A 23,889-nucleotide genomic window follows, 5' to 3' on the forward strand; every position below is an offset into this window, starting at 1 on the left:
CTCTCTCTGTCAATCTCTGAATTAAAGATTTCACTTACTGAAGGGGTTGAATTAATTATTTTATTAGGAGTTAAAAATGTGTTGTAATTTTTCTGAGCGTGAGTTTGTCAGCTAGTGCTATTCTGATTACCCTGAAAAGGAGTTTAATATTTCCCTTTAAATTTCAGAGTCAAAAGTTTGGGCCCAGTGGTTACCAAAGAGTTTTCATTTGTTTCTGCTTTCTTTTTTAAAAGTGTAATTATGAACTCATTAATTTTCTGAATTTTAAGGACATGCTGGTTATTTTTCAACAGTCACCAGATAATGCTTTGAGTCATCTTTGTAGGAAAGACAATTCAATCCAAAAGTTCACTTCAGAACACTACAAAACACCAGAGTTCTTCCTAAATTCTTTTGATGATAAAATACATGATAAATTCAGGTTTTCAGGGACTTGGGCAGGCATCTGTGTGAGCAGAGCTTGTGCCGTAGATTCCGTTCCCTTCTAACCCCGTCTCTGGAATAAAATAACCACAGACCATGGTGCCTGAGCCTAGAAGGTCCACCTGGGTCACTGCCTCTTCAGGAAAGACGGCTGACACTGTGGAGCCATATGCTCTGTGGCTCTGCTCGGCACGAGCATTCTGGTCTTCTGGAGAGGGTCAGAGCCAACAAAAGGAAAGGTTCAAGAGGAAACTGCACGTTTTCCTAAAGTGACCTGGAGGTTGTAGTCTACCAGATGGCTCACTACTGGTCCGTAAAAATAGACACTACTGTGCACATCCTGCTGGCTGGTTAGCCACGGACCTAGAGATACCAATGACCTGACATTACAGATCTCAGGAAATCTACAACTACAGAAAGAAAAGCTCTATTTCACTTAAGAGGATTCAGAAATCTGAAGAAAGAAAACCAAGCTGAACTACCAGAACAGATGAATTTTTTCCCCCTTTTGGTTGCACCCCATAGCATGGAGATCTTAGCTCCTCAAACCAGGCGTTGAACCCTTGGCCCCACTCAGCATTGGAAGCGCCGAGTCTTAATCACTGAACCTCCACACAAGTTCCCAGATGACTTCTATTGGAATAAAACTAACAATGATAGGCAAGGGAAACTGAATCAAATAAAACGACAACACTTACCAACTATAAAAAAGGAAATGTGTTAGGACAACTTTCGTGGAACTATAGTAAGAGCACTAAGAACCTCTGATCCCCAAACACTCATATATGACAGCACAAAATGTGACTACTGAAATTATAACTTGAGGTAATCTGGAAAGAATGAGCACTGAGGAGAACCAAATTAGGATTTTGGAAAATTAAGAAGAATTTTTAAGGAATGCAAAGCAAAATCATGAAAAATATGAAATTTCAGTTCAAAGATCTTAATTTGGAGAATAAAAATAAACTTATAATCAATTCATCTGTTATAGACCAACATTAAAACAATGTTGCTGGTTTAACAAGAACTACTGCACCAGGATAAATACATCTCTACAAACTCCTCAAGAATCACTCCTGAGAACTTACATTATCAGACTTTCAAAGATGTCAGAAAATCATTCTGATTAAGAGTGTATTTTATTTCAGCTGAATAAAGGGAAATCTCAAGAAAACGCTTTGTTTCAAAGGAACTCAGTTCTCTTCTTCATGAATATAGGCTTTGTAATTACTCTAGAAGATAATTAGAAATGATTTGTCACATATAATGGTCTGGACAGATGACTGACAGGAAAATAATTTCTGCCAAAGAAAGGACAAATTATTTATTGATAAAGTATAGTCAACTGTATTTCCTCTTCTAACACAGAAAGGCATTGTGGTTCTGTGAAAAGAACAGAGGCTCATGAGTCTCAGCAAGCCTCTCTCTCTCAGCCTTTGTGGGACAGGAGCACACTCTTAATTACTGTGGAGGCTGGGTTTTCTTATCAGTAGAACTGGAAAACGGCACCCACCTCCTAGGGTCAGAATGAGAATCTAGGTCTAAAACATGAGTTTCTCTTGAATAACAGTATTATCCTCACCAGAGATAGTATATATTCTGGAATATTACAGTCCCTGGTGAACTTTACGAAGGTCATAATTAGAACTGGCTATGAGTGAGTTTGACTTGTTATTTTGATAAATCTATCACTAATGTATGTATCTGTCTGTGACATGTACAGAAACATCTGAGTAAGAGAGATACTTAATAAGAGTATCTCAGAGTTTTAAAACAAATTTTCTTTCATAGAAACTCCCACTTGAAGAAAATAGTTATTTCCTAACAAAGGTCCATCTAGTCAAGGCTGTGGTTTTTCCAGTGGTCATGTATGGATGCAAGAGTTGGACTGTAAAGAAAGCTGAGCGCAGAAGAACTGATGCTTTTGAACTGTGGTGTTGGAGAAGACTCTTGAGAGTCCCTTGGACTGCAAGGAGATCCAACCAGTTCATCCTAAAGATCAGTCCTAGATGTTCTTTGGAAGGACTGATGTTGAAGCTGAAACTCCAATACTTTGGTCACCTCATGCGAAGAACTGACTCACTGGAAAGAGCCTGATGCTGGGAAAGACTGAGGGCAGGAGAAGAAGGGGACGACAGAGAATGAGATGGTTAGATGGCATCACCAACTCAATGGACATGGGTCTGGGTGGACTCCAGGAGTTGGTGATGGACAGGGAGGCCTGGCGTGCTGCGGTTCATGGGGTCGCAGAGAGTTGGACACGACTGAGCGACTGAACTGAACTGAACAAAAGTTTTAGATTGTAAAAACAAAAAGAAGAGGGGAAATTTTACCTGGGGCCAGGGTATAAAAGAAAAGTCAAAACAGCAAAAATGAGGTCAATATATTAAATAGGATGGTGTCAGCAACATTCACAATAATGTCAAACAAAGTCTTCACCTCAGATTTTAAAAAGAAAACAGACAATAAATGAAAATAACTGCTGCACAAAGCCTGGAGAAACTACTATTTTGGTTTAGTAGGAGGCTTATCCATCTTTGAAGAGTGTTTATTCAACATAAAAGGTCCGGCTTAAGTTTCAGAAGTCAATCAAGTATTACACTGTGAAGAAATAATGTTCTCAAGTTCAGAACTATTCAACCCAGTTTAGGTTTCAGCTAATTTCCAAAGATATTTTCCTTTAACAAATAGGAAACAGATGATCTTTAGTAAAGGAGAAGAAAATTAGAGTAGGGGGTGATCTTGCTACAGTGTCACAATTTTGGCTTTGTGATGTGATATTTGTGATATATCGAGTCTCTTTTAACATGAGAAGTTGGTAAAAACACAATTCCTCAATCTCATAAAATGAAGATATTTTTTCACTCATCAAAATTACGGGCCTGGGGACACATTCATGGTCAGAGTAAAGAGGGTTTCCACATGTGAGAAGGGGAAAGGCAGGCATTTCAGAGTTCAGCCAGAATAGGAAGCGTGTCCCCATGTAGTGGCAACCAGGTGTGATCTGTCAAGAGCCCAAGCAGAAGAGCACTGGGTGTCAGTGTCCACGTGGAAGGGGGAGCCCAGCAGGGTGAGGCATGCGTGTGTGCAAGTGAGGAAGTGGTGGTGGGGATGGAGAACAGGTTGCACACAGGAGGGCTGATCAAATAAGTAAATGTACTAAAGATAATGGAAGTCAGGCTTCTCACAGGAGTTATCAGCATGTAAAGAGAGAAACTAAAATTAATCTCATGGTGCTAGACTGCAATTGGAGTTATTGGTACAAACATACAGCTTTTGACAGATACAGAAATAGATACATATCAATGCATACATACTCCTTAGCTCTAGTCACTTAGAGGAAGTATATAACAAGTGCCCAAACTTTAGTCTTAAAAGATCAGTTCCTATTAAAGGAAACCAAGGATTGATCCTTGGACAAATGGCTAGTTCCAGGACTGAAGTAAGGACAGTGTAAGATTATGCTGTGTCAGAATGTAAGGATGGGGACATGTTAAAAGGACACAAAGCCAGCTTAAATGGGATCCTGGTAGTCAAGTCAAGGACAACTTGAGCATCAAAATAAATAATGATAATTAAACATTATAATCCATTGAATACAATAGGAAATTATGTGTCTATACGTAAATTATATGTCTATACTTATAAGAAGGTCATGTTGCATTTAGTCTTCACGTCTCCTTCAGTGTTCAGTCCTTTCTTGGCTTTCATGACCGTGGCACTTTTAAAAACTAAAGGACAGTTATTTTGTAGCATTTCCCTCAATTAAGGTTTGTTTGATGTTTTCTTATGATCAGATTTAGATTATGTGCTCTTGGCATCAGTATCACAGAGGTGACAGTGCATCTGTTGACTAACACATGATTTCACTTTGCCCAAGGTTGGTGATATAACCTTGATTACTTAATTATGGTGCTGCTCCTAGGCTTCTCCACTGTGAAGTTACTCATTTTGTAATTAGTAGGGTTTTTTTTTTTTTTTTTGGAGAGGTATTTTAAAACTGTAAATATCCTGTTTCTGATTTGTTGTTGTTGTTCATTCGTTCAGTGGTATCCAACTTTTTGCAACCCCATGGACTGAGCACGCCAGGCTTCCCTGTTCTTTACCATCTCCCAGAGTTTGCTCAAACTCATGTCCATTGAGTCGATGCTGCCATCCAACCATTTCATCCTCTGCTATTCCCTTCTCCTGCCCTCAATCTTTCCCAGCATCAGGATCTTTACTAGTGAGTTGGCTCTTCACAGCAGGTGGCCAAAATACTGGAGCTTCAGCTTTAGCATCAGTCCTTCCAATGAATATTCAGGGTTGATTTTCTTTAGGGTTGATGGGGTTTGATCCTTCTCAAGGAGGAACTGTATTCACAACTTTTAAACTTTTGCCTGTTTTGAAATAATACTTAAAAAAAAAAGCAACCCTACACATAGACACACACATAGATGGGCGATGAAGCAGCTGTGACTGCTGTGCATAAATAATATAAAAACAATTAAGTTGTTAAAGCTAGGTCTCAATCACCAGGCTGCTGGTATGACTCAGGGATCCAAGGGCACTTTGCTGCTATGTCCAGTTTATTCACACACTCCTGTTATGCTGCTATTGTGACTAAACCTCAACAGCAGAGTCAACTACATATGATAGATTAAAACACACCGAAGTGCATAATGGTCACAATTTTATAGATTCTTATGTAATTTAGGGAATTTGGTATATTGTCATAATTTTGCCTTTGTGATATTTGTGATATATTCAGTCACTTAATATGACATGTTGGTAAAAACATGATTCATCGACTGCATTAGTAAAGAAATACAGAAGTGAAGAGATCTTTCTACTCTTCAAAATCAGAAAAATTAAAAAACAAAATTGAGAGCTAATTTTTCAGTTCCTAACAATTAAAGAAAGGCTCATTAGGATAACCTATTTTATACCTATCACAATGATAAAACATAAAAACACTTAAACATTCTGGGTTGCTAAGGAAATCAGTACTACTTAAACTGGCCATGTGTTTTGAGTTGGTAACTGGTAGTAACTCTGAAAACTTAAGACTTACATATCCTTTAATTGAGCAATTCTATTTCTAGAATGCTCTTAAAATTATCTGTGTATGTGCACAAAAGTTTATGCAAAAATAAGTTCACTGACAGCAACACTGAGGGAATAAAGGAATATCAGAAACTATGAATACCTAATCATGAAATCATGAGGCAGTGTTGAGGGGGAGACTTTCAAGTTTATCTACATTTAGTTACATATTACTAAAGATTACTTAAGCCTTTAGTTCAATAAAGAAGTAATGAATCACGTAATTTACAGAGGAAATATGCAATTCCTTATTATTAAAAACAAAGAAGATAAAAAAATACTATTTGCACTGTTTTACACTTTCTAATCAGTTTCTATACATCTTATCCAAACCTTACAGCATACTAAGGTCAGAAGGGCAGGTAAGATGGATCTCAGACCGTGACAAGTGAAGTGCAGGAAGGCCAACCAACCTCCCAGGTGAGGCAGCTTATTTCCTATATATTAAGAGCTTAGACCCAGACTTCCCTGGTGGCTCAGATGGTAAAGAATCTGCCTGCAATGCAGGAGACCTGGGTTCAATCCCTGGGTTGGGAAGATCCCCTGGAGAAAGAAATGGGAACGCACTCTAGTATTCTTGCTTGGAGAGTTCCATGGAAAAAGGAGCCTGGTGGGCTATATAGTCCACGGGGTAGCAGAGTCTGACATGACTGAGCGACTAACACACACACACAGAGCTTAGACCTAAGCCAACTCCAAATCTTAATTGTACCTTTTCCCATATTCAATCCTTGATTAAAGAGTTTATAACTTCACACTAAAGAATGGGTATCCCTTTAAAGGGTTTTGTCACTCCGTATAAAAATTAATAACTAAATGAAAATGTAACTGGTTTCAGTTGTTTCTGGGAAAACTAAAGTTTTCTTGATTTCAAAGATGCTCTTAGGAGGATTAACCTTTTATTATGAAGAAGAAAACTACTGAACCAATAGAAATGAGCTCCTAGAAGATGGCAGAGAACATTCCCACCCTCAAAGATCCTTCCTTTTTAGGGAATTACACAAAAAGAACGCATATATTTCTTTTGCATCATTGATTAGCAGTCCTCCGAACACAGATGGGACATACCATCAGGAAACTGGTCAGCATCATCATCAAACATGGCTTCCTTGAGGGCAGACTTGTTGAAGGGACTGATGCTATCTGAATAGTTATATGGATTATAGTCTCGAGAGCGTGGAGAGGAGTGAGCAGGCATTGAATGGAGCAGTGAAGCCTTATTATCAAGGGCTGTTTGGCTTGAGTCAGTAGCATCACCTCCTGCTCTTGGATCAGACATCCCAGGGCCGCCACACATCTATTAATGGGAAGAGGAATGAACAGCAAATTAAATCATTTCAAATGTCTGTTTGAAAGTCTAAAAAGGTATTTCCCTACTGCTTGAAAGGCTATTTTGAAAAGATAACAAAAACCAGCTGAAAAAATTAAGTCACAGAAATCCACATGATGATGAGCTAAAACTTACATTCAGAAAGTCAAAGTCTACTAGAAAAGATGTAAAGAAACCATAGCCGTAAGGGCAAATAAGAATCATGAAAGAATGCTGTCTCTAATGATTCCTACAGTTTCCTTATTAAGGGCGGGATCAAATATATACAATGTGATTAGCAAGTTTCTCTATGCCAGTAAAAGATCAAAACAACTTTCATTAGAAACACAGAACAAAAAGCTCCCAGATTTCATTATTAAGGTTGTAAATTCTACAATGACAATATGTTAATAAAGTATAAGAAAACTGAATTTAAAAAGGCCTACTTAAGGAACAAGAGGCCACACAGGACAGCATGACTTTTGGAATGCTGCATGATGGAGTTTGGGCACATTAACATAACTTATCAAAATACCAATTATGACCATCAGTATCACCATTACCACCATACAGTGAGCAACCATGTGCTATGCCAGTGGCAAGGTGTTCTACAAATATTCTTTAAATATTTATTGTACACGTATTCCATGCCAGGCATCATTACCAGCATTGAGAATATATTAGTTAACAAATGAGAGAATGCCGTCTGTCCTCATGAAGCTGACATTCTAGTCGAGGGACAGAGACATTAGAAAATGTCATGAGTGAGTTACATATGTGGTACAGTAGGAGGTGACTCTCCTATGGCAGGCAAGGGCAGTATTAAAGGGGTCTGAGTGCCAAGGCTGCAGGTGAGTCAGTGTGGTTAGAGTAAGATTCACTGGGAAGCCATTGCAGCAAAGCTCTGGAGGAAACTGGCCATGGCTATCTGGAGTAAGAATGTTTAAGGCAGAGGGGGCAGCTAAGACAAAGGCACTGAGGCAAAAAGCATGCCCTGTACATTGAAGGAACAGCGAGGAGGCAAGTGGCTAGAGCAGAAAGAGTAGTAGGGGATGAGGCTGGAGAGGTAACAAGGGAAAAAATTCTACTGTGTAGACTGCGGCTTGTATTTGAAGACAGACTAAACAGATTTCCTGATGGACTGAGTAGGGAGGATGAGACACAGAGACAAGATGAGGACAACTGTGTGTCCAAGGTTTTTGGCTGAGCAACTAGCATTGTATCAACTGAGACAGAAAAGAACAGTTTGGGGGAAAGATCTGGAGTTCAAACAGGAAGCTAGATGTATGAATCTGGAACTCAGAAGAGGTCTGGGCTAGATGGAATCACATGATTTATTATACGCATAATAATCTTTTAAGGTATGCAGTAACATCCCTATTTTCCTTAGGCAGACATGAGGTTTACAAATGATAATCTGACTAGTGAGTAAATGGCACACTCACTCCTGCCGGAATCCACTACTTGGCACTGCCCTTGCTACTCTAGGAGGGAAGTCTCAATCATGCAGTGATGCCTCCTTACCTCTTACTGCTACCACACTCAACTTGTGAGGCAGGGAACCTCAAATACGAGTAGTAAGCAGGGTTTTGGCATTCAGTTTTCTGGCCCATCTGCCATGTAGGCATGGGGAGAAAAACAGTAGCAGGAAAGAAGTCAGGAGGCAGAGAAGGGGGCCCTTTAGAGATCTGCTAAAGTACTGCAGTGTTCTACAACTGTGCTAACACTGAGAAACCAAAGATTCCACAGGAAATGGTGGGATAGCTTGTTCTTAGAAAAGTCTAAGATGTCAGAGAAAAGTCGAAGTAGAGTAGAAATATCAACAGCTCTTTATATAGTGGCAGAAATAACAAACTGAACAATAATATTCACAATGTTAGAAAGATGAGTCATAACATTCTTAACTAGAACCACATAAACTGATGAAAATACCACCACACTGAACAGGAATTTTCAAAAAGTCTAAACACTTTATTTTGTCGATGTTCTGGTCCTCCGCTCTTTCATAACGCATGTGCTTTCGTAACTACACTGGCTTTCGTCCTGGTTCTCAGCTGGACAAAGCCTGCTCCCATCTAAGTGTCTCTGTGCCTGCTATTTCCTTAATGGAATTCTCCTCTCCTAGATCTTGTATGGCTCTCTTTGGGTCTCAATGCAAATGTCATCTTTCCTACAGCACTAATCTCTATCCGAAACTCCACAAGGAACTTGAGGGCAGCATCTATCTATGCCTTGTAAATCTAAGACTCAGAACAGAGCCTGGAGCAAGGTAGGTACTCAGTAAATACTGAGCAATTGATTCCTGGAAGTTTATATCTGAAAGTGACAGAAAGAAAAGTTTAAAAACAAAATTAAACTCTTAATGAAAACGTGTAGAATGTAAGAATATTCAAATACTCACTGAATCGCCATCATCTTTTTTAGAATCTCTTTTCAATGGTTCATTCATATCTTCTTGACTACGGAAGCTGAAATTCTGAATTGCTTCAGTGACACCTCTAAGAGAGCTATAAATATCTTCAGAGTTCATATTTTCTGTGTCATAATCAAAAGCACTATGAAAAAGACAACAATTAATTTTTGTTTCTGTGTAGTTTTAAAATACAAATATATCTGAGGAAATGGCACAGGATGTTTATAAAGACAGAGTTAGAGAATGCGTATGTTCTAAAGCATAATTAGCGAAACAAAACCTGACAGGTACAAACGGCTAAAGAGCATGTCCCCCTGTTTGCTCATCAAGGGCAGTTTATAGTGACTCTATAAGGCACAGCCCTTGACAACTGGTTTTTCTTTTCACCTTAAGAACTTTTTTTTACATTTTTAAACAGCTGAGAAAAAAATCAAAACACATTTCATGACACATGAAAATTATATAAAACTCAAGTTATGTGTGTGCGTGTGTGCGTGCTCAGTCGTCTCCAACTCTTTGCGACTCCATGGACTGTAGCTCGCCAGGCTCCTCTGTCCATGGAATTTTCCAGGCAAGAATACTGGAGTAGATTGCCATTTCCTCCTCCAGGGGATCTTCCTGAAATTATTTTGGAACATAGCAATGCTGATTTATTTAGCTATTGTCTATGGCTATTTCACACTACAGCAGCAGAGTTGAATAGACCTGACAATGACTACCCTGCTGGCAAAGTCTAAAATATTTACCATATGACTCTTTACAGAGTTTGCTAACCCCAGTGGGTACTGCTGGAAGAGGAGATTAACACATTTTACACAAATATGTAAGACGATTGAGAATTTTTAACATAGAATATGTGTTACTGATATGAATTCTTTTTTTTGGCCACATCATGAGGCATGTAGAATCTTACTTCCCTGACCCCAGGGATGGAACCAGTGCCCCCTGCAGTGGAAAGAGAGCCCGAAGCACTTGACTGCCAGGAAGTCCCACTGAAATATGAATTCTATAATCAGATTCTAAAATTCAACTCAGTCTGGAATTTAGCCATCATAATTATCACATATGCATAGGCATGAAAAAATATGATGGTAAGTTTGCAATATGTTTTGCAATATAATGAAACATCTTATATAATTGTAATGAATATGATGAAGAATATGCTATATGGCTAATAACAAAAATCAAGCTGATAAGGACAATAATGGCTACTAAGCCATTTTTTTAAAGACCAGGAGAAGGGAAAAAAATGTTAATCCATTAATGAGTTAATTAATAACTTCTTCTGAAATATAGCTCACGTGGGATTTGCTCAAGTGTGAAAATTTCACAAGTCTCATGAAGGATCAATCTCAAGATCACATTTTTTTCCTAAGAAGTATACATATTGCCATTTTATATTTAACCCTTCCCTATGTTTTTATTTTTACATTTTTTTGTCTATAAACTTTTTTCTTCTATTTTTAACAGGTGGTTGGCCAATATTAGATCTAAAATTTTCATTATAACTTGATCTCGTTTATATCAACTATTATAACTGAAAGACACAACTGGAAATTAATGGATTTATACAGCTTATCTGAGAAACAGTAACTATGTTATTTAATGTTTAATTACTGCTTGCTTTTTTCCAAAAGCTGTGTCCATAAGTTTTCCTGTCACTTACAAGAAAAAGAATTCCATATCCTATATATTATTATCATCTAAAGGGTTCATTTTGGATAAACCTAACATTGTTTTAATTTGCTCAGTTTCTATGTGTCCAAGACATTTTAGTTAAGTAGTAATCAACTGGATTTATATTAATGTCAGTTTTTCTAAGAATGGGAATCTGCAAATACAAACCATGATGGTAAACAATCCTTTTATTACCTTGGAGATAAAGTATTCTGCGACGTATTGGTAGGAGAAGTAAGAGGACTGGACCAGTTGGCTGGTGACCGTGGTGTTGGTCTTGTCAAAGGACTTCCCATGGAACCCTGACGGACAAGAATCAAATAAACATTAACATATGACAGGCTCTTAGGGAAGCCATACAGTCAACATGTTGAACACATGAAAGAGCCAGATTTATATTAAGAGGTCATTATTTTATGTATTTTAAAAGATTAAAAAAAATTTTTTGTCTGTGTAGTGAGATACGTGGGATCTTAACTCCCCAACCAGGATCAAACCCATGGCCCTGCACTGGAAGCACAGAATCTAAACCGATGGACCACCAGGGAAGTTCCCAGATCATTATTTTACTGTTCTCCTTTTTAAAATTTATTATTAAAATTCATTTAGCTGCGCTGGGCCTTAATTGTGGCATGTGGACTCAAGTTCCTCCATGCATGTGGGATCCCAGGTTCCCCGACCAGGGATTGAATACATGTTCCCTGCACTGCAAGGCAGATTATTAACCACTGGACCACCAAGGAAGTCCCGCTAGGTCGTTATTTTAAAATATTCATGTACTTATCTCTAGTTTCTGTGGGGAAAACTTTCTTCCCATTCAGCAATCTAGCTCTTTAAGTTTTTTGTTGTTGTTATCCTCAGCTATTCCTTCTCCTAAATATTACAACAACAATCTTTTTTCCTCAATAATTAAACAAGATTCCAAATTAACAATCTTAAATTAGCTCCCTGCCCTAAGCCAATTCCTTCCTCCGATCATTCAGTTCAGTCGCTCAGTCGTGTCCGACTCCCTGTGACCCCATGAATCACAGCACGCCAAGCCTCCCTGTCCATCACCAACTCCCGGAGTTCACTCAAACTCACATCCATCAAGTCGGTGATGCCATCCAGCCATCTCATCCTCTGTCGTCCCTTTCTCCTCCTGCCCCCAATCCCTCCCAGCATCAGAGTCTTTTCCAATGAGTCAACTCTTTGCATCAGGTGGCCAAAGTATTGGAGTTTCAGCTTCAGCATCAGTCCTTCCAATGAATACCCAGGACTGATCTCCTTCAGAATGGACTGGTTGGATCTCCTTGCAGTCCAAGGGACTCTCAAGAGTCTTCTCCAACACCACAGTTCAAAAGCATCAATTCTTCAGCACTCAGCTTTCTTCACAGTCCAACTCTCACATCCATACATGACCACAGGAAAAACCACAGCCTTAACTAGACGGACCTTTGTTGGCAAAGTAATATCTCTGCTTTTGAACATGCTATCTTGGTTGGTCATAACTTTTCTTCCAAGGAGTAAAGCGTCTTTTAATTTCATGGCTGCAATCACCATCTGCAGTGATTTTGGAGCCCCAAAAAAGAAAGTCTGACACTGTTTCCACTGTTTCCCCATCTATTTCCCATGACGTGATGGGACCAGATGCCATGATCTTTGTTTTCTGAATGTTGAGCTTTAAGCCAACCTTTTCACTTTCCTCTTTCACTTTCATTCGAGGCTTTTTAGTTCCTCTTCACTTTCTGCCATAAGGGTGGTGTCATCTGCATATTTGAGATTATTGATATTTCTCCCGGCAATCTTGATTCCAGCTTGTGCTTCTTCCAGTCCAGCGTTTCTCATGATGTACTCTGCATAGAAGTTAAATAAGCAGGGTGACAACATACAGCCTTGATGTACTCCTTTTCCTATTTGGAACCAGTCTGTTGTTCCATGTCCAGTTCTAACTGTTGCTTCCTGACTTGCATACAGGTTTCTCAAGAGGCAGGTCAGGTGGTCTGGTATTCCCATCTCTTCCAGAATTGTCCACAGTTTATTGTGATCCACACAGTCAAAGGCTTTGGCATAGTCAATAAAGCAGAAATAGATGTTTTTCTGGAACTCTCTTGCTTTTTCCATGATCTAGCGGATGTTGGCAATTTGATCTCTGGTTCCTCTGCCTTTTCTAAAACCAGCTTGAACAACTGGAAATTTACCTCCAATCATTACAATCACTTAAATTTTTGTTCCTCCTTCAGTTTGATTTACAAATGATTTTTACAAAGACATCAAAGAAGTAAAATCTGGTCATATTAGCAATTTGCCTATCTCTTAAGATAATAAAACAATATCTTCTCCTTTTATGTTTTTAATTTTTAGTTTTTGTCCCATGTAGCTTGTGGGATCTTAGTTTCCTGAACAGAGAGTCAACCCACGGCCCTGGCAGTGGAAGTGCAGAATCCCAGCCACTGCACCACCAGGGAATTCCCCCTTTCCATTTAAAAAAGTAATTGACTTTGGCCCCAAGAAATGGTTCTCACATTGTTTTCCCCTTACACTTTACCTTACTCCTGACATAAGTGCACCTGCTTTCTCCTTTATGCATTATCAAAGGTATTGTCCTCTTTGTCTTTTTAAAACCCAAGTTCAATTCTTTGGCATATTATGCAAATAGTTCAATACCATTTAGATATAACACTAACCCTTCATTTACTCAGATCTTACTTCTCCAAAACAAACTCTTGTATTATTCAAGCACCTACAGACTGACAAGCCTGTAATTATTAAATGTGAACACGTCCTTTAAAGCACTACCCTCCTTGGGCCTGTTATTCCTGGAATAAGTCATCCTTTCTGGTCCTCCAATAAAGACTGGTTCATCTAAAGAGCATGTTCTAATTCTCATGGCTTGCACTGATCTAAGTTCTCATCTAAGTTCTGTTATATTTCACTTTCCTTGTTCATACTGTGGTCACCATTCACCACCACCCTAATGCACACCAAATAATAATAGAACAATTACAGGCCTAAGGACTATTCTTTCCAGGACAATATTTATTTCTGCTCAGGAAATGCTGCCTAATGCAGATGCAAAAATTACACATTAGGATCAAAGTTTACTTCATGCAAAAAAGAAAGCAATTACTGTTGTTAACCATCCATCACATTAAACAACGGCCAAAAAAAATAAAACAAGTGAAAAAAGACCTGGGTTCCATTGCCAGTGTTTCGAAGGTGATTATGAAGAAGTTTGGTAGCACCATCCTGAAAAGTTTTTGGTAAAGCTCCTAATAACATTGTAAACTCTGGGGTATTGAGTTCAAATAAGGAAATCAGGACTGACTGCGCTGCCTAGAAAACAAAGACATATAAGAAGCAGATGATTACTCAAAGGAGACCATTTTCTTCATTCAACATTTCTATTCAATAGTGCCAGACCACCTTTCCTAGGGAAAAAGATGTTCCTACATACTTTCAAATTTCTTTGCTGAAACAATAAAAAACATTTTTTCGACTTACCATTTGTTTTTGGAAAGTAAGATGGGATTATGAAAAGTATAACAAATATGACCTACCAAGGGCAATGGTCTTGGCACACTTGTTGAAAAGCAATTGGCCACAGACACGGGTTTCCTTCTGGACTCTCAGTTCTATTCTATTGGTCTTTATGTCTATCCTTAACCCATTACCACACTGCCTTGATTACCATTACTTTGCATTAGGTTTTGAAGTCAGCAAGTGTAAAGTCCTCCTACTTGTTTTTCCCCCAAGGCTGCTCTGGCTATTATAGGGCCCCAGGAATTCCATTATGAATTTTGCAATCAGCTTCTCAATTTCTATGAAGCCAGCTAGGATACGGTAGGGATTACACTGAATTTATAGGTCACTCTGGGGAGTACTGACATCTTAATATAGTAAGTCTTCTGATCCCAGAAGACCTGATTTTCTCACCCAAGGACATGGGATGATTTTCCATCCTAAATTTCTTTCAATATTGTTTTATAGTTTCTACTATAAACTCTGTGCTTCCTTTGTTAAATTTATCGCTTTTTAATCTTCTTAGTGCTATTTTAAATGGAATTGTTACCTTAATTTCATTTTTGGATTGTTCAAGTGTTTAGAATACAACTGATATTTGTATATTAATTTTGCACCCTGCAATCCTGCTGAATGGGTTTATTAGTTCTAATAATATTTTAGTGATTCTAAAGGATTTTCTATACATAAAATTATATCATTTGCGAATAGAAATAGTTTTTCTTCCCTTCTTTCTCTTTTGTCTCTTTCATTTTCTTTCTCTCTCTTTTTTTTTTTTTTTTGCTTTTTCCAGCTTAACTGTCCTGGCTAGAACCCTACTACAGCATTGAACAGAAATGGTGAGAACAGACATCTATCTGTTGTTCCTGATTTTACAGAGAAAGCATCCAATCTTTCACCATTAAGTAGCTGTGGATATTTGGAGGTGCCCGGTATTGGGCTTAGAAAGTTCCCTTCCCTTGTTAGTTTGCTTGCTATTTAGTCTTGGTCATGAAAGATGTCAGATCTTGCCAGATGCCTTTTCTGATGAGATAATCATGTGGCTTTTGTCTTTTTAGTAGTCATATGGAGTACTATAAGAGACTTTCAGATGTTAACTCAACCTTGCATTTCTGCGATAAATTCCACTTGGTCTTGGTATGTAAGTCTCTTTTTATATTACAGAATTTGGTTTGCCAGTATTTTGTTGAGGATTAAAAGTGTCCATATTTGTAAGAGATACTGATCTGTAGTTTTCTTTTTCTGTGTGATGTCTTGGTCTGGGTTTGTTACCAAGATACAACTGCCCTCATAGAATTGAGTTGGAAAGTGTTCCTATCTCTTATGGATTTTAAAGAAGAGTTTGAGAAGAATTGATATTAATGTTTGGTAAAACTCATCAGTTAGACCATCTGAGCCTGGCTTTTCTTTGTTGGTGGTTTTTTGATTACTAAATTAATCTCTTAACTTGTTCTATTGACTTTTCCAGTTAGTTTTGTTAATTTGTGTCTATCTAGGGATTTGTCCATTTCATTCAAGTTTACTACTTCCTGGCATACAATATTGTAGCATTCATTTATAATCATCTTTATTTCTGTAAGGCTAGTAATAAAAATCTCTTTTCATTTCTAAACCTAGTAATTTCAGCCTTCTTTTTTCTATCAAGCTACAAGTTTGTCAATTTTGTTAATATTTACAAAAAACACAATTTTTGGTTTTACTAATTTTCTCTATCACTTTTCTACTCTCTATTTTATTAATTTATGCTTAATCTTTTTTGTTTGTTTGGCCTGATTTTTAAAATTGAAGTACTTTTTGCTATACAATATAAGTTACAGGTGTATACTATAGTGACTCATACATTGTAACTCATTTATACTTAATACTTCCCTTGTACAATATGTCATTGTGACTGGTTTTATATTTAAACGCTTGTACTTCATCATTCTCCACTCCCATATTATCCCTCTCCTGCTGGTAACCACTAGATTGTTCTCTGTATCTGTGAATAGAGTTCTTTCTTCTTATATTCACTAGTTTGTTTAATTTTTTAGATTTCACACATAAGTGACATCGTACAGTATTTGTCATTGTCTGATTTATTTCACTTAGCATAAAGTTCAACCGTGTTGCTGCAAATGGCAAAACTGTGCTCATTTTTACAGCTTAGTAGTATTCCATGGTGTGTGTGTGTGTGTGTGTGTGTACCACCTCTTTATCCTTTCATCTGTTGATGGACACATGTTGCTACCATCCAGATCTTGGCAACTGTAAATAATGGTGCTATGAACATCATTGGTGTGTGTGTATCTTTTCAAATTAATGTTCTTGCTTTTTTTTTTGTAAGACATATACCCAGGAATGAAATTGCTGGGTCATAGGGTAGTTCTATTTTTAGTTCTTTGAAACTAAGGACCTGTTTTCACAGTGACTGCACCAATTTACATTTCCAACACCAGTGTATGAGGGTTCCCTTTTCTCCACATCCTTGCTAACACTTGTTATCTGTGTTCTTTTTGATGACAGCCATTCTGACTGGTGTAAGGTAACATCTCTTTGTAGTTTTGATTTGTATTTCCTTGATGATTAGTGATTTTCAGCATCTTTTTATGTGCCTGTTAGCCATCTGCATTTTCTCTTTGAAAAATAGTCTATTCAGTTTTTCTATTTTTCAATTAAGCTGTTTTTTTTTTTTTTTTGATGTTGAGTTGTACAAGTTGTTTATATATGCTGGATATTTATCCCTTAACAGTCATTTGCAAATATTTTCTCCCATATTCAATAGGCTGTCTTTTGTTTTGTTTATGGTTTTCTTTGCTCTACAAAAGCTGTTAAATTTAATTAGGTCCCATTTGTTTTTCTTTTATTTCCTTTGCTTTGGGAGATGGAACCAAAAAACACTACTGTGATTTATGTCAGAGAGTGTTCTGCCTATGTTTTCTTCTAGGATACTAACAGTATTCAGTCTTACATTTAAGTCTTTAATCCATTTTGAGTCTATTTTTGTATACGGTGTTAGAGAATGTTCTAATTGCATTCTTTTACATGTAGCTGTCCAGTTTTCCCAGCACCAGTTATTGAAGAGATTATTCTTTCCTCATTGTATATTCCTGGTTGCTTTATCATAGGTTAACTGACCACTTGTGCATGGGTTTATTTCTGGGCTCTCAGAATTCTGTTCCATTGATCTGTGTGTCTATTTTTGTGTCCGTACCATATTGTTTTGATTACTCTGGTTTTGTCAGTAGAGCCAGATACAGGATGCAAGAAACGAATTGTTAGGGTTGAAGAGGAATCTCAGGAAGATGGTGAAGAGAACAGAGGGTCTAGAAAGGAACACCCCAGAAAAGAAATAACCAGTGTTTTTGAGAATATGGAAAATCTCAGCCATGAGCATGTGGCAGAGATGTTGAACCTATTAACACTTAAAAAATATGTTGGGGGGAGAAACAGGACAATGAAAACCAAGGCAAATTATTAACACTAGGACAAATAAAGTTTCCATAAGGAGGGAGGCAGTAATTAACCACTTGGTGAAGGAATTAATACTTCCACAGTCAAAATTAACTCTTTTCTACTGATTACCAACAGCTGATTCATAAGTATTTTGAAGGTTATGGGGAAAGACATAGGCTAGGATATTGGAAAGTGAAATCTTCATTTATAAAGGCAGACAGACAGATACACAATGACTGAATCTATCAACAGGTCAGTAAATAATGCCTAAAATTAATACATCAAGAAACAGTACAAACTCTTATTTGAAATACATAGGTAAATGCAAGGGAAAAACTTCTGAATGGCTCTAAGAGTAGAGGTTAGGAGACTGTGGCCAAGACAGCTATTTTTGACTCTAAGTTTGAAAATTATAGTCACATTAATTGGATAAAATTTAAAAGAGAGGACTTTTTTTTTTTTAAGGTCTTTATATCACCAGGTAAATAACTCTATGCTAACTGGTAACATCCTGAAAATATTAGCTTCCTTAACTGGCAATCTAAAATGACTGATTTGCTTTTCTAATTTATCTTCTGAATCTTAAACTAAAACATACCTTCCGAACATCAGAACTTTTGGGTTCTGTTGTCCAGGTGATGACCCGAGACACTGCCAGGCGAGTTTCACTGGAATTTACAAAATCTCCTGGATCCATCTGTTTGGCCAGAGTTTCTATGTATTTGAGGATAGCAACCTTCACCTATACAGGGATGCACAAAGAGAGAGGACAATCAGCTGGGCATCGGCAGGCAGTAAGAACACTTGAGAAATAGGTAATATTTTTTTAACAAATACAAAATGAAAAAGCATCAACAGCAAAAGAAGTTATACATACAACCACCTACCTATCAGAGGTACAAGTATATGATAATGTGGCTTTTTTCTCACACATAGCAGAATTTATAAATTTTATTACCCATCTTTGAACAATTGTTGAAGACTCTCTTGATAAGATTAGACACTTCTCCTTTAGTCTGCCTTCAGAGCTTAGAGCTGACTCTTGTCTAGATCTCCCCGGGAACCAGTCTTTATACATTGAAGGATAATTTGCCTCTTGGGGAAACGAACCAAAGGGTTTTGGAAATAAGGTATTATACATCCAGTGGGTAATCAAGTGGATAATCAAAGTGGGCAATACAGGTTTTTGATAAACATACATTAAGGCTCCAATGAGACCAGGTTCCTTAATAGGTCCATCAACTGCTAGAACCACCTCTCAAAATAAATGTGACAAAAAAGCTTTACAGAAGGACCACTGGGGAAGAGACAATACTTATGTGCATAAAAGAAGTATAATATATGAGTTTTAAAAGTCTTGTTATTCTCCTAGAAATTCCTGATATGTGGGTGGCATGGTAGGTAGGAGTGTGGTAGCATGCAGGCTTCAAAATCAGCAAGAGGTGGGGCAAAGCATACATGCTTCTCTCTCAGATGCAGCCTTCTTTATCCTTAGAGTAAGCCATTATTAAATAATCTCCCCTTTCTCAGTATGGGAGGGTAGAAAAAGTTAGAGAACCACTGTTTTTATTTTTTTTTAGAACCACTGTTTTTAAAGTCACGTCTAACATTCTAGATTTCTAAATAATGATTCTCTAAGACATTATCAGTGCACTTTAGAAATGGCACCTGGGAGACTGTACAGTCCCTGGATACAGCAGACTCTAAACACGTACTAAATGCTGATTTGCAGACTTAGAAAAAGGAAGGTTTAAATGTATGATTAAAATAGCAACTTTGAAAAAATATTGTCAAAGATTAAGGTAATCAGGTATTCTGTACTCCTGCTGCTGCTGCTGCTAAGTCGCTTCAGTCGTGTCTGACTCTGTGCGACCCCACAGACGGCAGCCCAGCAGGCTCCCTCGTCCTTGGGATTCTCCAGGCAAGAACACTGGAGTGGGTTGCCATTTCCTTCTCCAATGCATGAAAGTGAAAAGTGAAACTGAAGTTGCTCAGTCGTGTCTGACTATTAGCAACCCCATGGACTGCAGCCTACCAGGCTCCTCTGTCCATTGGATTTTCCAGGCAAGAGTACTGGAGTGGGGTGCCATTGCCTTCTCCCCTGTACTCCTTCATCCCCTATTATTGATCTTATTATTGATCATTTCTCTCACTCAATCCAAATAAGGTCTCTGGGAAGTACTATGTCAAGTTAATATACAGAAGTAATAAGTTAAACTTCTGACTCTTGAACATTTTCCCCTCTCTGCTTCCAGTTTAAAGAAGACAGAAAGCATCAACTTATTGTCTTCATTTCATAATACATGATTTTAAGAAGTAACTGTAACTTTAAGAATTTTTTTTTTTAAGTCAACCCATCACCATCCTGAGTAAATCATACAGTGAAGAGGGAAACAGATGTATGGTTAATTTTGAGTAGCAGGTCCAACTAAATTATTATACATAATATTCTGGATTTTTAAGCCACGTCACCTTCTATTGGTGAGACCAGCTGAAAGAAAGCTAAAGTAAATCAAAGAATAAACATCAATGCATTTTGTTTTTTGAATATATTTATTTGGACTATGTGAGATTTAATTAGTACCATGTCTTGGCAATTTATAGAGGCATGTAAAGTTTCTAAAGAGTTTCATAGAATAGGTGTGTTTACTATACAAATAAGCAAAACAACCGTAATACATATATAATCATTTGAAAATTTATATTTTGGTAGTATATTTCAAAAGGTTATAAACATAGTCTGTATTTTTTATAACATAAACATGCATTCTTCTTCAGAGAGGAAAAACAATATAGTTGCTAAGGTGTGTATAATTCTAAACATATTTCTGAAACTCATAAAAAAAAGTCAAAAAGTTCCATTTATTAAAAAAATATTACTCAAATAAAATCACTCTGTATGCCATCTTTGTCTATTTTATTGCTTCCTTTTTGACATTTGGCTACATGACAGTCTGTGAGAAATATAAAATTTTATCTGAAAGATCCAGCACTTTTTAAATAAAGAATTTTGATAAATCTCATACTGAAGCTATTTAGTTATTTGTGGTTTTCTATAATCTGTTAAGTCTTTAATTCTTAATCCTGTCAACCATCTCAAAGTTACTTTTATTTTCAGCATAACATACAGCTCCAATAAAATTCCTTTTTGCTATCCTAAGACATCAATTTGTGGGTGTCTTTCTCCTACAGTGACTTTCCCCTGCAGCTTTATATATGTGTGTATAATATATAAAAGCCATACATATGTCCATATATAGATTATGATATATACATACATATATTTACATAGACTGTTTCTCTAAAAGTCATATACACATACACATACATATTCTCTCATAAATATGAGGTAATATGAGGTAAATAATCAGTAAAGAATCTGCCTGCAATGCAGGAGACCCAGGTTTGATCGCTGGGTTGGGAAAATCCCTGGAGAAGGAAATGGCAACCCACTCCAGTATTCTTGTCTGGGAAACCCCATGGACAGAAGAGCCTGGCAGGCTATAGTTCATGGGGTTGTAGACTTGGACGTGACTTAGCGACTAAACCATCGTGACGTATATATGTGTATGTATATGTATGTATGACTTTCAGATAAACAGTCTGTGATTCCAGTCTTCAGTATGACATTTCCTAATAGGGAAACTAGTTTTATACTTCCCATTGTCTTTCTCTTCAGGCCTTTAGCAACCCTTATTTTGAAAACTAATGATTCAGACCTCCATTTCTACTGGCCCATGTAACAACTCTATATGTTTTCAATACCATTTGAATACCTACCACCAGTACCTAAATCATAATTCTTTCCACAGTTTACAGTTCATCACGTATTATAAATATTAATGACAAAATTATAAGGAATACCTAGCACAATGGCTTGGACAAATAACAAGTTTAAACAATGTCTATCAATAATAGCAAGTAAATTATTCTCCTTCTGCAGGTCACTTTTAAAAATCAAAACAGATGGAACCTCTTTCACAAAGCAGCTCTGAGAAAATAACATATGTTGAGTACATGTCAACCCTGGTAAGAAACATAATTGTGACTTTAAGGCAAAATCATATTCAGAAACTTAAAAGGGAAATCAATCCAAGGCAATAATGCTTATAGAAACATTTCGTGCAGAACAGAGCAGAAAATACAAGGCTTGTAAATGTACATATGCTTGTTATTTCCCTGACGTTAATCTCATTTAAGAAAACTCAATAAAACCATTTTTAGTAAAGAATTCAGGGGTACATATTTTCTTCTATGTTAAATAATTATTTGTAACAAAAAATTGGTATCTACCTAGTTTCCACATAAATTATTAGAAAATGTGTGCTAATAACAATTGAGAAAGCTAATCCCAAATCTAAAGCTTATGCACACATCAGAAATATCACATTGTAAGAAGAAAAAAAAAGCTACTGTTTCAATTAAGAAGAACTGGAGAACAGCTCTGAGATTAAACTTAAAAATTTTTGTTAATTGAAATACAGAGGCAAAACTGATATTCTGCCCAGAATACCTATTCAAACTCCTAAACTTTGAAGAAAAAAAAAAAAGGACTGGGAAATCACAAACATAAAATGAGAAAAGACTTTATAGAGAGAGTTTGCACAACAGCTTAGGGTTAGACGGCCATACTCGTGTTGCTTTCTAACTATGAGTCCCCAGTAAGCTTCTCCGGAAGATAATCTGGCACCGAATAACATTTGAAATCAAATCCGTGCATGCTTTAGAGGTTTATAATGGTTAGTAGTTGAATATATAGATGCATACAAACATTATCGGAAACACTGCAGAGTTTGTAAAGAGAGTTAAGAAAAGAAATAATGCAGATTAAAACAAAACCAATAAAACCTTGGAGCTCCAAAAAGAGTGAAGCTGGTCCCGAAGTGCTGGCTTGACTGTCTGAAAGTTTACAAAAACAAAACCCACTGATTGAACAGCTTCTCATGTGACACAAGTACAAACATTAACTTTATGAATAAAATACATCAATTCCTTACAATGTCTTCAAAAGACCTCAAAGTTTTACCTTCAAGCTTGGTGTTTGGGTCTGATCAACTGTAAATCTCATTAGAATATTGAACTGAAGATCATTTGGAAAAGATTCTCTGAAGTACGGAAAGAACAAAGCAAAAAAAAAATTAAAAAGTCAGCAAGTAAGCTTTTAGCAGAACGTTTGAATTTATACCCTGCAAGTATAAATTTAACCCCCTAAGCAACACTAGAGCAAATAATGATCTCTTGCCTCAGTTATAGATTTCATCAGAAAATGTGTTCAGGGAAAAGTTCAACAGTATCAGAGATGTTTCCATACCTAATATCTGAATTCTAGACTCACCTCGACTTAATAAATGGATATTTGAAATAAGTCACTTCAACAATCTACACAAGAAAGTAAAAACGTATCATTGGTTCAAAATCTTCTGAAAAAAGAATGCATAATAAAACATTCTTTTTAAATTCAGCAAATATTTTATCTTTATATTAGATTGAATAAAATCTTTTACTTTGCAGTTACATCTTTTTTTTTTTTTTTTTTACTTTTATTTGCATTTATTTTTTGCGGCATTTATTCCCGGGCCATAAGTGTTTGTTTCTTCAGTTTCTTCTGGGATATCTTTTTCTTCTGTGCAACCTCCTCTTCTGGTTTAAGAACAATCTGTTCTTTTTCAGTAAGGATCATCTCAATGTAGCAGGGAGAGCTCATGTAGGGGTTGATCCGACCGTGAGCTCTGTAAGTCCTGCGCAGCAGGGGGGCGCTTTGTTCACTTGGATGTGCTCAATGACCAGAGAATCTACATTTAAGCCCTTAAGTTCAGCATTACTCTGTGTTTTTGAGCATGTGTAGTAAAAACTCAGCACTCTTTCTGGGCCACTGACCCTGCGTCCAGCCCCACTATTTGGCCTGTGCACACCTACCAACTCCACCGTTGTAACGACGGAATGGCACACATTGCTTCTTTAAAGTGACATCCTTCAGATACTTGGTGGCTTTTCGGATATGCATACCCTTTATGGCCTGGACAGTTTCACAAGTGTTCTTAAAGTG

At 37.1% G+C, this 23,889-nt stretch overlaps 1 protein-coding gene and 1 long non-coding RNA gene across 32 annotated transcripts in view; one reads left to right on the forward strand and one right to left on the reverse strand.

Annotated features, from left to right (window-relative positions):
- LOC133235034 (uncharacterized) overlaps positions 1-23,889 on the forward strand; it is a 69,133-nt gene that overhangs the window by 31,224 nt on the left and 14,020 nt on the right. The window lies entirely within an intron of this gene.
- CLASP2 (cytoplasmic linker associated protein 2) overlaps positions 1-23,889 on the reverse strand; it is a 174,674-nt gene that overhangs the window by 9,373 nt on the left and 141,412 nt on the right. For 18 of the 31 annotated variants that reach the window (XM_061395783.1, XM_061395779.1, XM_061395778.1 and 15 more), the window contains 6 exons: positions 22,870-22,948; positions 18,442-18,585; positions 14,079-14,222; positions 11,103-11,209; positions 9,219-9,372; positions 6,577-6,805 (listed from right to left, as the gene is read on the reverse strand). In XM_061395783.1, coding sequence (XP_061251767.1) covers positions 6,577-6,805; positions 9,219-9,372; positions 11,103-11,209; positions 14,079-14,222; positions 18,442-18,585; positions 22,870-22,948 — 857 coding nt within the window. Of the gene's footprint in view, positions 1-6,576; positions 6,806-9,218; positions 9,373-11,102; positions 11,210-14,078; positions 14,223-18,441; positions 18,586-22,691; positions 22,743-22,869; positions 22,949-23,889 lie in introns of all 31 variants that reach the window. The other 13 variants (XM_061395781.1, XM_061395774.1, XM_061395772.1 and 10 more) reach the window with 1 other exon arrangement.

This window comes from Bos javanicus, chromosome 22 (assembly GCF_032452875.1).
Source record: "Bos javanicus breed banteng chromosome 22, ARS-OSU_banteng_1.0, whole genome shotgun sequence".
NCBI lineage: Eukaryota > Metazoa > Chordata > Mammalia > Artiodactyla > Bovidae > Bos > Bos javanicus.